The 13,833-nt window shown below is 34.7% G+C and overlaps 1 protein-coding gene across 3 annotated transcripts in view; it reads left to right on the forward strand.

Moving 5' to 3' along the window:
- Positions 1-13,506, forward strand: part of AGL (amylo-alpha-1, 6-glucosidase, 4-alpha-glucanotransferase) — a 34,960-nt gene extending 21,454 nt beyond the window's left edge. For all 3 annotated transcript variants that reach the window (XM_066325263.1, XM_066325261.1, XM_066325262.1), the window contains exons 24-34: positions 960-1,135; positions 2,793-2,895; positions 4,061-4,286; positions 4,695-4,806; positions 5,170-5,305; positions 6,469-6,581; positions 7,296-7,507; positions 8,049-8,146; positions 8,706-8,793; positions 8,886-9,019; positions 10,416-13,506. In XM_066325263.1, the coding sequence (XP_066181360.1) occupies positions 960-1,135; positions 2,793-2,895; positions 4,061-4,286; positions 4,695-4,806; positions 5,170-5,305; positions 6,469-6,581; positions 7,296-7,507; positions 8,049-8,146; positions 8,706-8,793; positions 8,886-9,019; positions 10,416-10,533 (1,516 nt within the window). In that variant the 3' untranslated portion in view covers positions 10,534-13,506. The remainder of the gene's footprint in view (positions 1-959; positions 1,136-2,792; positions 2,896-4,060; positions 4,287-4,694; positions 4,807-5,169; positions 5,306-6,468; positions 6,582-7,295; positions 7,508-8,048; positions 8,147-8,705; positions 8,794-8,885; positions 9,020-10,415) is intronic.
- The last annotated feature ends 327 nt before the right edge of the window (positions 13,507-13,833 follow it).

The following is a 13,833-nucleotide window of genomic DNA, read 5'->3' on the forward strand; positions in this document are numbered from 1 at the left end:
AATCTGTCTTCTAACAGTGGTGGTTTGGAAGACTCAGATCTCAGACACCTATCCAGGGTTTCAGTTTATAACTACTATTGCCATTGAGCAGTAGGAGGAGGAAACCCTAAGCCAGCATCTTTTTTGCCAGACTTTGGAAGCTTTTATTTTTTCTTACAATTTTGGTACCAATGCAATGATACCTTTAAGTTCAAGTAACTAAGAAAGTACCAGATTGTATTTGTGGCTGATACTTTGTTCAAGGCTTCTCCATTATTACTCCCCATTACCTGAGCACTCTGGTTACTTTTTGAAATAACTGTTTAATCTTCAGTCTTCTTTTTTCTTGCAAAGGAAAGGGAAATTAATTTTGTGGAGGCTTTATTCTAGCTATGAATATGCTGAGCCTGTTGATCTTGTTTTGTAAAAGCAGGGATGTTAAAATGGGAATAGAATTTGGTATGGCTGTGAAATCATGGAATGTAATATATTTTATGAAAAGATGTTTGGCGATCAACTAGTCAGGAATTGGGATGAACTATTTCAAGCAATGCCTTCACAGATCTTTTGTTTTGTGTTTTTCGTATTATATGTAAAAATATGATCTTTAAAAATACTGGCTAGTTTTGACAAACTTCTGTTAATAGTTAAATATTTTTATCGTATTTTTGAAGTCTTAGGTCTGTGTATAGGCATTAATAAACCAAAAGAACTTTTTTTTTAACCTGTTTTCTAGAAGTACATGCTATAAACACTTCCATTGGCATTAATCTGACTCTTAACATTGGACACCCATTTTAGGAAAATGAGTGATTTACAAATTAAATCTTGTATAAAAAATCAGTTAATGTAAAATGCTAGAATTAATTTGTTGCTAGTTTGTTATATTTCTTACATATAAAGCTTGTCGTAGCCTTCTGTGAATGGGTATATTTTATAGACTATTGAATGCAAAATTATTTAATTATGTTGAATTACAGCTTTGTGCAGAATGGATCAACGTTTGTTAAACACCTTGCCTTGGGTTCAATCCAGTTATGTGGGATAGGAAAATACTCTTCCCTGCCAGATCTGTCTCCTTCCTTACATGATGTTCCCTATAGGCTGAATGAGATTACAAATGAGAAAGAACAATGTTGTGTTTCCTTAGCAGCTGGTAAGTGAGAACAACCTTTAAAAAAGAAGTCTTCCAAAGCAGTTAAACTACTTTTAGTAACTATATTAAATTTTTCGTCATCATGTTTGAGAGCCATATGTCAGAAGCTATGTATAAAATGTAGTGATTTCACTCACTTTTGCTTTGTATTTAAGGTAAAGATTTGTTCCTGTTAAAAATATTGGAGTTTTTTTGTAGTAGTACCCCAGGGGGTTTTGAGGGAGAGCTTTGTGCATAAATTTTTTGTTTAGAGACTTTTTTGCTGTATTTATTGTTACCATATATAGAGATCTGCACAAATACTGTTTTGCAGAAGATTTGCCTGAGATGAGTATACTTGTCATAAGGGATTTTAGTTTATCTTTTATAAATGTGAATTTAAAAAGTGAATTATAATGGAATAACAAGAGTGAATTTATAGTTTACAAGTACCAGAAGAACTCCTGATCTGAAACTCCTGATCTGTCTCTGAAAGGATAGAGCATAAAAGCAGTCAGGAAGAAGTATTTATACCTCCAAATGTTCTGCCAGCATCTGGCAATCTTCCTATGGGCATTTGTCTATGCTCAGTGTATCTTGTGTGGCTTAGAATGAATTTATTTTGGTTCTGAGTTGGCTCATTCCTTTTCTGAATCCATGGAAACTTTTAAATGTCTACAGATGCAGTGGCATCTCTCAGTGGAGTGCTTTTTTCTTTTTGCCATCACTCTTGTGTAGCTTTATTGCTTTTAGTTTCTGGATTTTAATAACATTCCATTTGCCCACTTTAGTGTTACCCAGAAGCACAGAGACACGGTGTTCCCTTAAACTGGTCATAAAGATTAAATGTACTGAAGGGTTTGGTTTCAAATATTCCTTTCACATATTCACTGGTAGTTGTGCCTAAGATTTTTAAATTGTACACAGATTGTCATTCTCAAGTGCTGCTGCCATGTGCTGTAAATTGGCAGAAGTGTTGATGCCATGTTTGAGAATTAGCAAATAACTCTGTTAAAGTGATAGAAGTGAAATGCTGTTCTACCAAGCGTGCACAAGAGACTGCTGGTTTGAAACTTTACCATGTGGAATTTCTGTTTAATAGATCATAAAGGGAAACAAATGGAAGAGAAGACAAATATTACTGTTGTGTTTATTATGCCTTATCAGTTAGAATCATTTCTAAAGCTACATCTTATAATGTCTGCTGTAAAATGTAGCTCTATAAGCTGCTGGAAAAGAGAAGCAGGATATCCTTCACGGTGTCTGAGAACAGTCTCATCCTCTTTATGCTGCTGAGATGCCACAACTCTCATACATAAACTCTTGCCAACAAAGTGTTACAATCTTGTCATAGTTATGATTTTTTGGTTAGTTTTCTTTCTGTTTCTTTCAATTAACTTTTGGTTAAGTTGCTAGGTGATTTAATAAAAATTAAAATGTCAGTGTTACTGGGATGAGAAATGCTTTTGTGTGATCTTAAAATTCTAGAGGATATTGTTCTAGAATAAGATGTATTTAATTCTATCAAGAACTCGGTCTAGGAGATTGTCTATTTGAAATACCTTAATCTAAGAGAAGTTATAAATCAGGATTTTTTACTTCTGGTTATTTTATACATGCGTGCTTGGAGATTTCTGCTATATCAATTAATTAGATGAATAATGACATTGCTTTTCAGGTTTACCTCACTTTTCCTCTGGAATTTTTCGTTCGTGGGGAAGGGATACTTTTATTGCACTAAGAGGTCTAATGTTAGTTACTGGGCGCTATCTAGAAGCAAGGTAAGACTGGCCTAGCCTTGGTTCTTGTTGGCTTTGCAGGCAGTTAGGAAAAAGCAATGCTCTCAAAACCTGAGCTGCTGCACAAGCTGTTAGGAACAGTATAAAACTTTAATGACACTAAACATATTTGGGAGCTCCCTCTAAGTGGGATTAAAAATACTGCTCAAACATTTTTTGCCTTCTTAGCACTGATACAAAGCTGATATTCTGTAGAGATAAGGTAGTTTTAAGCCCAGCAATGCTAATGTTTGTCCTTGAACAAAGTGATTGTTTCGCTAGTACTTGCATCATTGTTGCTGAGCAATAATTTGAGAATTATTCATGTAAAATTCTGAAGTAGCAAAATACTGTTTTAATCAGAAAGATGTGGACGATTTTTGTAATTGCTACCATTTGTCTGTTGATGCTAGAAATCAGCTAATTGTGCATTGTCACAATCTGGTAGCTATAAATATTTAACCTCACAAATGAACCATACATAAGCCAGATGAATTGATATTTTGATTAATATTAATTTGAATGGATCTTGGCACATAATAGAAACAAAAATTAGCTGGTGTAAATCAACATGTATTTATGCTGTTGTACATTTGGCCAGCTGTTGGCTTTCTCATGCAGAGAGATCTGCAATCAACTAGGATGTTTATTTTGACTTTTAGAGCTAGTTGGAATCCATTTGTCTGCAAGGTATGCGTAATGGTTCTCAAATGAAACCTCTCATGACCTCAGTTGTGGTCACCTCTCTGTATTTTAATAGGAATTTCCCATCTATTCATGCCCTCTGTCCCCATTCGACCCCACTCATCAGAATGGATACCAGGGTAATCATATATAAGGTCAATAAAAACCTTCCCTCTGACCTCAGTGGGATTTAGGATTGTTATCACTACCTATTAAAAAGCAAATTATCTTTTCCATACGAATAGATGATGTATATTTTGTACAAACTGATTTAATTGTATTCACGTTGAGGAATTTGTGAGGGAATGGGTAGGTTTTTATTGTAAAGGAATTTCATGCTAAACTGAGTAATTTGTAACTTTCAACAGCAAACTTATCGTGTGTCTTTTAAATCCTGATTGTTTTCTTGCTTCGTATTTGATACTTGGTCCAGTTATGGCCTTGAAGGCAACTTATTCAAGACTGTGGTTTTCTTTTGTTCTAGAAACATCATTTTAGCATATGCTGGGACTTTAAGACATGGTCTCATTCCCAATCTACTCGGAGGGGGGACACATGCCAGATACAACTGTCGTGATGCTGTGTGGTGGTGGCTTCATTGTATCCAGGAGTACTGTAAAATTGTTCCCAATGGATTAGACATTCTCAGGTGTCCTGTTTCTAGAATGTACCCAAGAGATAACTCTTCTCCTCAGCCTGCAGGCACTGTGGTAAAAATTCTTCTAATTTTGCTACTGAACAAAACTATAATGTTTTAATGAAAAGATGTAATTTTTCCTAGCTACAATAACCTGTTGCTATCTATTGTTTATGGTGAAATTTTATTATTGCACAAGAACTCCATATTTTAGGCACTTCTTGTATCACCTGATTAGACCAAGTGCAAGGTGGAAAAAAAATTCCATCAGCTTCTAAATCTTTCTGTTGCTCTTTGTCTTGAAAAAATGTTTATGTGAAAAGTTGTATACAATGTATTGCCATTACCAAGGATGATACTTGAAAATTTTTGATGGTTTGGGAGGTTTTTATGAATGTATTATGAACTACAGGTTTAAGAAATGCTCTCTACTCATTTTTCATCTTGCTTTTCACGTCATCCAAACATGTAATGAATCTAGGATCAGCCACTTTATGAAGTCATACAGGAAGCAATGCAGCGACATATGGAAGGCATAAATTTCCGAGAAAGGAATGCTGGTCCTCAGATTGATGAAAAAATGAGAGATGAAGGTAACATATACAGAACACTTAGTGTGTGAAACAGAAGTTAATGAGTAAATATTTTGTTTTCTTTTCCTCTTATTTCTGCTTTCTATTGAGCATATTTTTTAAAATAAAATTATATTATTGTATCTAAAACTATATTACTGCAGTATTTTTGAAGTGCCTAAATAATAGTTTATTAATAGCAAGTGGTCGTATTATTGTACAAGTTATCCTTAAAATTCCACTTAAAGTACAGTTGCCTTCAGAAACCTACCTCAAGTCTCTTGTTGAAAGGTCTTTTTCTTTATTAAGATGTTTGGGTTGAGGATGTGGGTAGTTGGGGTTGTCTGAAAAATGAACTTAACACCTGATACCCTTTCTTGCCAGGTTTTAATGTAATTGCAGGCGTTGACCATGAAACTGGCTTTGTCTTTGGAGGGAACCGCTTCAATTGTGGCACTTGGATGGATAAAATGGGAGAGAGTGACAAAGCTCGCAACAAAGGAATTCCAGCTACTCCGAGGTATGAAAGAAAGCTGGGCTTTACCCAGGATTTTTTTTTTCATTCTGTTTTTAACTAAAATTCTTTGGCAGAACCACTGTGAGTTCTGTTGACACATCTGAGAGGTTCTCTCTCAAATGTTCTAAATGTTTCTACCTATTAAAGTGTTAATGGAATATTTTTTCTTTGTGCTGATTTGAAGTCAAAAGCTGTGTTGCTGGGCAGGTGAAGCCAATGGCTTCTGTCACAGTCTTAAGCTCCATGCCAAGAGCTGACTTTGAATACAAGTAGTAAAATGTAATTTAGGAAATACTGTATACTTGCTGTACTAGCAGTACTTCTTTATTCAGACTTCTCATATGCGTTATATATTGATGATTGTGGTGTTTGAATAAGTTTTAGTTTTGAATTCAAAAATATTTAGGACATCTACATTTTTAGGGTTGAGATTAAGTTTGAAATAGGCTCTTTATTATGTGCTAGCAAACTGCTGCAGGCATCCTTGCTTGAATTTAGTACAGTATCAGTTTCAAATCAATTGCCATCCATGGGTGATAATTGAAGAAAATGTTATCTTGCTTGAGCAATCAAGCATTTTAATTGAGAGCCAAGAGAGGTTGAGGTGCTTTCTGAAAGAGGCTGAGTTGGTGATACGAGAGAGAAAATTCCATCAAGTAGACAGTAAAGCTGAGTATGATACAATACGAAATATTTGCATATATTGATTACATCAATATTACCTGAAATAAGAAGCAAGTACAAGAGATACATTTAGTGCTCACTTTTGATTTCAGTGATCTCTTATGGTGGAACTATTAAGTTACAGAAGTGTATGTGCAGTTGAAGCTTCATATTGAACACAGTTTTAGCATCAGAGGACTACAGTTGGGGTTGATCCTTTTTTTGTGTTCTTAATCGCTGGTATAAAATTATCTTTTGTTTGTGCTAATTAGCTGGGTATGCTAATATTACTTTAAATAAGGCTGTTGGACAGAAAAAAGTATTTGCTACCCAGTTTACAAGCAAGTCCTTTCCCTGACTGAGAAATTGGGGGATAGCAGGAAAATAAGAAAAAAGAAATTGTCTAAATAAGATATTTATTAATCTAATTTTTTCAGTTACTCATTGAACTTTAATAGCCTTCTTAAAGTAAATAATGAGGTTTTTTATCATTGTTATTTTAGAGATGGCTCTGCTGTGGAAATTGTTGGCCTGTGCAAGTCGACTGTTCGCTGGCTAATGGATTTATCTGGGAAAAACATATTTCCATTCTGTGGAGTCACTGTAAAAAGACATGGTAAAACAGGCACATCTCATAATTCTATTACTGGGCTATAAAAGTAACTAAAACAAGGAAAAAGTGACCGTGTAACCTCAGGAGAAGGTTTAGGGGTAAAAGGGCAAAAACTTGTATCTTGTATGATCAAAATCCTTTTGTTACTATAAAAATTTATTAGAAGTTTATATTGTCTTCTCAACATTTCAGATAGTTTAGTCAGTGGATTACGAAGGAGTTTCAGAGCCTGAATACCTTTTCTCTAAATGGATATAACTGATAAGGTTACTGTGTATTATGATGATTCTATCATTACTTACAAGAATACAAAGTAAAATGATGCAGGACAGTTGTCTTTGTTTTCTATTTCTATCCCTCCCCCAATACTCATAACACAGAGAGCCCCTTGCTGGGAATATTTACATAAATATCACTGTAAGTCCCTTATGTTTTAGAGGAACTAACCTTCTAATCACAAAGTTACTTTAAGCTTAACCAGCCTGAGTGAAAATATGCCCTGTGGAGACTCCAACGTTGGGTTAGTCTCACTAGAAATTTCAGTGAGCTGTTGCTCCTCTCATCTGTACAATTGGCCTGAATGTAGGGAATCACAAACTGAGAGGGATGATCCTAAGTCTGTTCCTGTTATATGAAGTGTCAGAAATTGAAGCATACTTCTGCTGTTGTCACTGTGGCTAATTGTAGAAAACTAAAACTGTGTGTAACATCTTGCAGGAAAGGAGGAGATGATCACATATGATGAGTGGGACAGGAAAATTCAAGGACACTTTGAAAAGCTGTTCTTTGTCTCAGAGAATCCAGCGGATCCTAATGAAAAACACCCAGATCTTGTACACAAACGTGGCATTTATAAGGACAGCTATGGAGCTTCGAGTCCCTGGTGTGATTACCAACTCAGGCCAAATTTTCCAATAGCAATGGTTGTGGTAAGTGGGGGAGGAGTGGGAGGAGGGCTTTGCACTTAAATGCAAGCTTAGTTCAGTTATGAAGAGCAATTTAAGGTCCATCTGCATGGTATTCTATCACAAACATACATTGCTTGGAATAACTTTTTGACAGCAGCTTTGTTTCCATGCTTTTAATATTTGTCCATCTTGGACTGTTTTCTAAAAATGTATCAAATACAAGACTCGCCAATTTGCTGTGTTCAGTGTATTCAGAATATGTTTTATGGTTAGGTTTGGGAGGCTGCTTTTCCCATCAAATTGGCCTAAAAGGATGGATTCTTTGTCTTCATTGGATTTGTAAAGAGCATCAGTGATAATATTTGGCAAGGGTATATAAAATAAAATCAAAATTGAAAAGAGCACTGGATACCTTCTGTTTTCTTGCTTACTCTGACTTTCAGGTTCTAGAAGTTGATTCAGTAATGCAAAACGCAGGCTTTTTATCTTCTGTATTTGTATACACAGCCTTGTGTCTGTATATGCACAGAGATCATTCATTAAATCTTTATTATTTTATTAGGCCCCTGAGTTGTTTACACCTGAGAGAGCTTGGAAAGCTCTGCAGATAGCAGAGGAAAAGCTTCTTGGTCCATTAGGCATGAAAACCTTAGACCCAGAGTAAGTACAGTAGAGATAAGATCAAGTGGTTATTCCTAAAGATGATAAATACAACAGTAGGAATTATTTAATGTAGGGCAGGGGTGGTGGTGATGGTGAGAAATCTTCATTTATGCCAATGAAATAAGGCTGCAGGAAATACTTCCAGAAAAATTGTTTTGCTATTCTGGAAGTCCATATAATTGATTTCTTTTATGGCAGTGGGTATGTGGTTTTGGATGCTTCACACCAAGCAAATCAAATTTGATATCATACCAAAGGTGTTGAATTTCTGTCTTGGGACATACAGTGTTTGATAGAGTGTACAGCACTACAGTTTGAGTAAAAGTAAAAAGGTAAAATTATGACTCTGAAGTCCTTTCAAGAAGTTGAGTTTTCCTACAAATTTAAACTTTGTTTGGCATTCCACTGTCATGTAAATTACCGAACCTGGTGGAGACCTCCCTAACTTAACCATCAATAAATGTAAATTACAGGTTCTTTGGTTATTTTCTGTTTTCCTTTTCTTTGTATCATTTTTAATTAAGACTTTGCATAATACATTTTTTGTTTCTTGCAGTGATATGGTGTACTGTGGAGTTTATGATAATGCTCTTGACAATGACAACTACAATGTATCCAGAGGGTTTAATTATCACCAAGGACCTGTAAGAGCTACTTCCTTCAATTTTAGAAAAAAATGTAGTCATCTTTTCAGATCAACTGCTTTGATAATCATCTCTTTTCATTCTTTGTTTAGGAATGGCTGTGGCCAATTGGATATTTTCTTCGTGCCAAACTCTATTTCTCTAGGTTGATTGGTCCAGAGATATATGCAAAAACTGTAGTTATGATTAAGAATCTTCTTTCTCGCCACTATGTTCATCTTGAAAGGTAAGGTAACAACAAACATTCAAAATATTCAAAACACCAAGCTAGTGGTATCCACTATCCAATTGCATGTAAGAGCACAGATCTACTGTATAAACAGGATCTCTTGTAGATAGGAAGCTGACTGCTATATGTGCAATTGCAGATCTCAAGTCAGATTTCAAGTACAGGTGAGATCTAGTGCCTTTTACGGACTACAGAATTCCTAATGCTTATCTATACAAAGACTGGGTGAAATAAACCTTACATAAAAATTAGGATCTTATTTCATACAAGAAATCAATTTCAGAAAAAATAAGTCAGTGAGTTGTTTTTTAAAAAAATCAAAGTATTTAAAAACAAACTTCATATAACATAATAGTTAAAGGGCAAGTAGTGACAGATTGAAATTGCAGCAGATAAAATGATACAAAATAATGTTAGGATTTATTGTGTTCTAAGTGAGGAAATTAAGATTCTCAAGCTGTCATATTAATAACCTTGATTTTCTAAGGAGACAGAGGAACTTGCATTTTGAGTTCTCCCTCAAACCAAACCACCAAACCCACACTTTTTTTTTCCTCTTTTGCTACCTATTTTACATAATAAGGATTTGAGACAAACTAAAAAAACAAAACACCTTGTCCTTGATACCTCCTCCATATAATCTGTTCTGCAGCACACGAACATTTACTTGTACCCTAAAGAGTAATTCAGGACTCATGACAAAAAAGTTTTCCACACAAGGAAGAAAAAAGGATTTGCAAGGCAACATTTTGCCTTATAATATAGTGTCTTGACCAAGTCTCTTGTTTGGTAGTATCAGAAACAACTTGCAATTTGGTAGCACTCTTTGCTTCTTAGTGAAGTAGCGTACTTTTTTTTTTTTTTTTTTTTTTTTTTTTTAACTCTGTTTTGTACTTTGTTTCTGTACAGAACAATTAGTGTAGCAACAGGCTTTATTTGTATTTTTGTGTGTTAGTTTGGGGGAGGGAGGGGGTTGTTCCTAAGGAGGAAAAGGAGGTTTATGTAATGGTGCTGTCTTCCAGCTCTGGTCACTTTTTAGCATCATAATCAATTTCAAGTGTAGTTTGAACACTATTGTTATCTCTTCTTCCAAATGCAAAACTACCAGAATGTGAAGCAGGAGCAGCACACCAGTTGTGTAGGTTTAGTTGTTATTAGTAGCAGAAAGTCTGCTTTGAAAAAGAAACTCTTCCACTACAATTAACAACTGCAAGTGAAAAAAAATTAGATCTCAATTATTAAAGGACATACTGTGCTTGTAGGAGAGCAGACCTTTAGTCAAGGTTTTCAGTTTCCTACTGAGTTTATCTTCCAAAAGGCTTTAAAATGAAGTGTTCTTTTTATTTCAATCTATGATTTAACAACCATACTCACTTGTGTTTTCTTTTACCAGATCATCCTGGAAAGGGCTTCCAGAGCTAACCAATGAGAATGGGCAGTATTGTCCTTTTAGCTGTGAAACTCAGGCCTGGTCGATTGGTGTTATCCTTGAAATCCTTTATGACTTGTAAAAGTTTGATAGATTTGATGAAACTTCTGTGGTCTTACTATTGGGCATAAATGAACACTTGGCTTACACTGCAAGGGAAATTATCTGTTCTGCACAATCACTTAAGCTGTGTCCTGACTTTCAGAAATGCTGAATGCCAGCAGCTTCTGTGCCCTCTGACTGTGTGGGGCTTAGGTGTTTTGAAAATCAGGCCATGACAATAAAATAAAACTGCAGTGCACACTTGATGCAGAAACTTTTAGTAGGAGGAATTTTAAGAATATGCACAAACTTAATTTTAAGTAACTTTGGTTTTTTTAGCTTTTTCAAAACAAAATCTTGATGTAACGAAGTACGTTTGCTCCTTCCTGAGCTAAAAATAAGTAGCACAGCTCTTATGTTTTTTTTTTCTTTGTCTCTTAAAGAGTAAATGGATGTTTTTGCAAATGCATGCTTAAGGGGGAGTAGACTAACCTCTAGCTTTCTGAGTTTGGTATGCTTTGTGCTCATGCTCTAGCACCATGCATTAATGAAGGCATAATATGTTATCTCTCCATTGAACTGTATAATGGGGATGTTTTTGTTTGTGTTCAATTGAACACTCCACTAAGCAACCACAGAAATAAAGTGTATGACTACTGTAATAAATCAAACTTTGAAGTTTATGCATAAACTTTTGAAAACTTTAGTTTGAGAGTTAGCTCAAGCAATAATGAGGTAACATCCAATATTAATCTGTCTTTAGATTTATTTAAATACCATGAGCCATATAGCAAACCTATTTTTTCATTTCTATCTGGTATTCACCATGGGTAATTCATGGGAAGTGTGCATACAATGCACAGTCTGTATGTTAGGGAAGGCCAATGTACTAAACTGCTTATTAAATTACTTTATTGAAGAGATAGGGTCACCTGAGCCCTTCTTTCTTGGGAAAATTCTAGCTTTATTAATCAGGTGGGAATGCTTAACTCAATGGAAAGACGTAGTAGCCTACTACCAGAGAGGAGAATATGGGGCTTCTGGGCCATTTGAAATTGCACCAATAACAATAAGCATGCTACCTCTGTGTGGTGTCCTTTGGGAACAAATCCAGTGAACATGATGCAAAACGTGTTTTTTCATATTATGATGCCTGTGTGTCCTTATTAAGTTCAGGGTTCACAAACTGAGAGGAGAGCAGTTGGTAATTCTCTCTTCATACAATTCTTCCATCCTAGTGCAATAAACAGGCAGAGTGTGTGGTTGAAAACACTTTCCCTACATCACAAGGCATAAAAGCAAAAGCACTATTTCTTAATGTTAGACAACATATGCTGAAAAAATAAATACAGGATGTAATAATAATGCACTAAAACACATGGATCAAGATTGTATTGTATCTGTACTTCAAAGTTTCTGTATTCTGTCTAAAGTACAGTGCACACATGCTGTCTTGTTCAGGGAGATGTATTTCAGGTAAATACTGTAAGGGCAAGTTAACAGGTTCAAGAGATGAATTGTAAGCAGTGGCTATACTCATATACTATTTGTTTCAAAGGTTAATAAGGATTTTAACTCCCTTGCTGAAGTGTTCAGTCCTTAGAAGTTAGGGATCGGTAATGTCTATATTATACCTGAACTTTTGAGCTGCAGTACATGGGTTGGGAATTTTTTATTTTCTCAACACAATGCATAAGAAATGTCATTTGATCAAAAATGTTACTGAAATGTCAGCTACAGATTATTTTTTTAATGTCCAAGAGGCATAGAAAATATTTTTCATACTGCACTGAACGTTCCAAAATTCTTGATAATTATATTGAGGTTTATGTCCTACTGTTTCAGTAGCTTTACTGTTTTCCTGGGTACTTATTTCTTGTTTATTATTTCAAGGTATGTTTTATGGCTCCTGTGGCTTAAAAAACAGGAACAAAATGGCAGAAAAAGTTTTGTTCTTACTTCATGAAAAAATTTTAAAATTGGAAGTGAAGCTTAAGAGCTATGACTGTTGAAGATTTCCACCAGGTGTCAAAATTATATTCATGGGCAATAGCACTCTTTGAGTGTTGGGAAAAAAAAAAACATGAGAAATTTTTCATCACAACCTTCCTATGCTATGTACAGATTGCTTTTCAGTTTTGCAACCTGCACTGCTGATAGGGACTGCATATTTGTCACTGCTAGGGTTTTTTTTCTGATTTAATGGTAAAATTTTAAAGATAAATAACCACTGTGTACACAAAAATACATATATTATGAAACTTCTAAACATGCCCATTTATAATGTTGCTTCTGCACTGATTAGTTGAGTATAGTTTTAGTGATAAATATTTTGAATAGGGGAAACATACGTATTGGTTGACTTTGCTGTTAAGTAGCAACAAAAGTAAGATTTAAGGTTATTAACTTTCTTGGGGGGTGGTTTATTGGTTTTGGGGTGTTTCTTTTTTTTTTTTTTCTCAAAAAGCTACTCAACACTTTGTCAAGCCAGACAGTTTAAAATTTAAGAAGGAAGAAAAAAAAAGTTAAATCTAACATAAAATGAGCTGATATTCATACAGATCAAGTCATTATCCCCTAAAAATAGCTGACTTATATTGACTGATGCTGAGCTGTAGCATTATTCTTTATATTCTACAATCAAAAACTTCTAGTAATGCGAACTTATAATTGGTAAAATAGAAATAAACTAAGTAACTCAGTAAGAACTGTGTATCCATTGTGTTCCAGTTGATGCTTCTTGATCTGTATTGTATTACTAATTATTTTTCCTCCCAATCGAAATAATTTTAACTGTTACGAATGTTCACACAGTTAATAGCTCTTGATTTATTCAAATATGATTAACTTGAGAATTCAAGTCAACTAATGTATCATTCTCACATTTCATGTTGTAATGTAAAATGGAAACCTGAGCTTTACATGTCTGTCTATCACAGCAACAACTGATTTTAGAAAACGTCATTATTCCTTTCTGAAATGCACAAAATAAAACTATTTAATTCAAAGTTAACCTTTTCTTGTGGTGTTTTTTTTAAAAAAAGTCAAAGTTTGCAGCCAGTGTTCACTTCTTGCAATTTTACATACAGGGGAGAGATTGTTAACTTCTCAGGTTAAAAATTAAAGTTCTAACAACACTTATTACAAAAACAACAAATTATTAGGAAAAAAGCATAAACTTGAGATTCTTATGTTGGTGTCAATGTCAGCTATCCTAGCTGGGTTTGAGTGGGTTTGGGCTAGCAGACCTTCTACTATGAATATTTATATAATTTAGGTAATAGGATTGCAAATTCACCAAAACAATCTTGATTAACTGATTTACAGATACCCAAGTGAT

This window comes from Sylvia atricapilla, chromosome 9 (genome assembly GCF_009819655.1).
Source record: "Sylvia atricapilla isolate bSylAtr1 chromosome 9, bSylAtr1.pri, whole genome shotgun sequence".
Lineage (NCBI taxonomy): Eukaryota > Metazoa > Chordata > Aves > Passeriformes > Sylviidae > Sylvia > Sylvia atricapilla.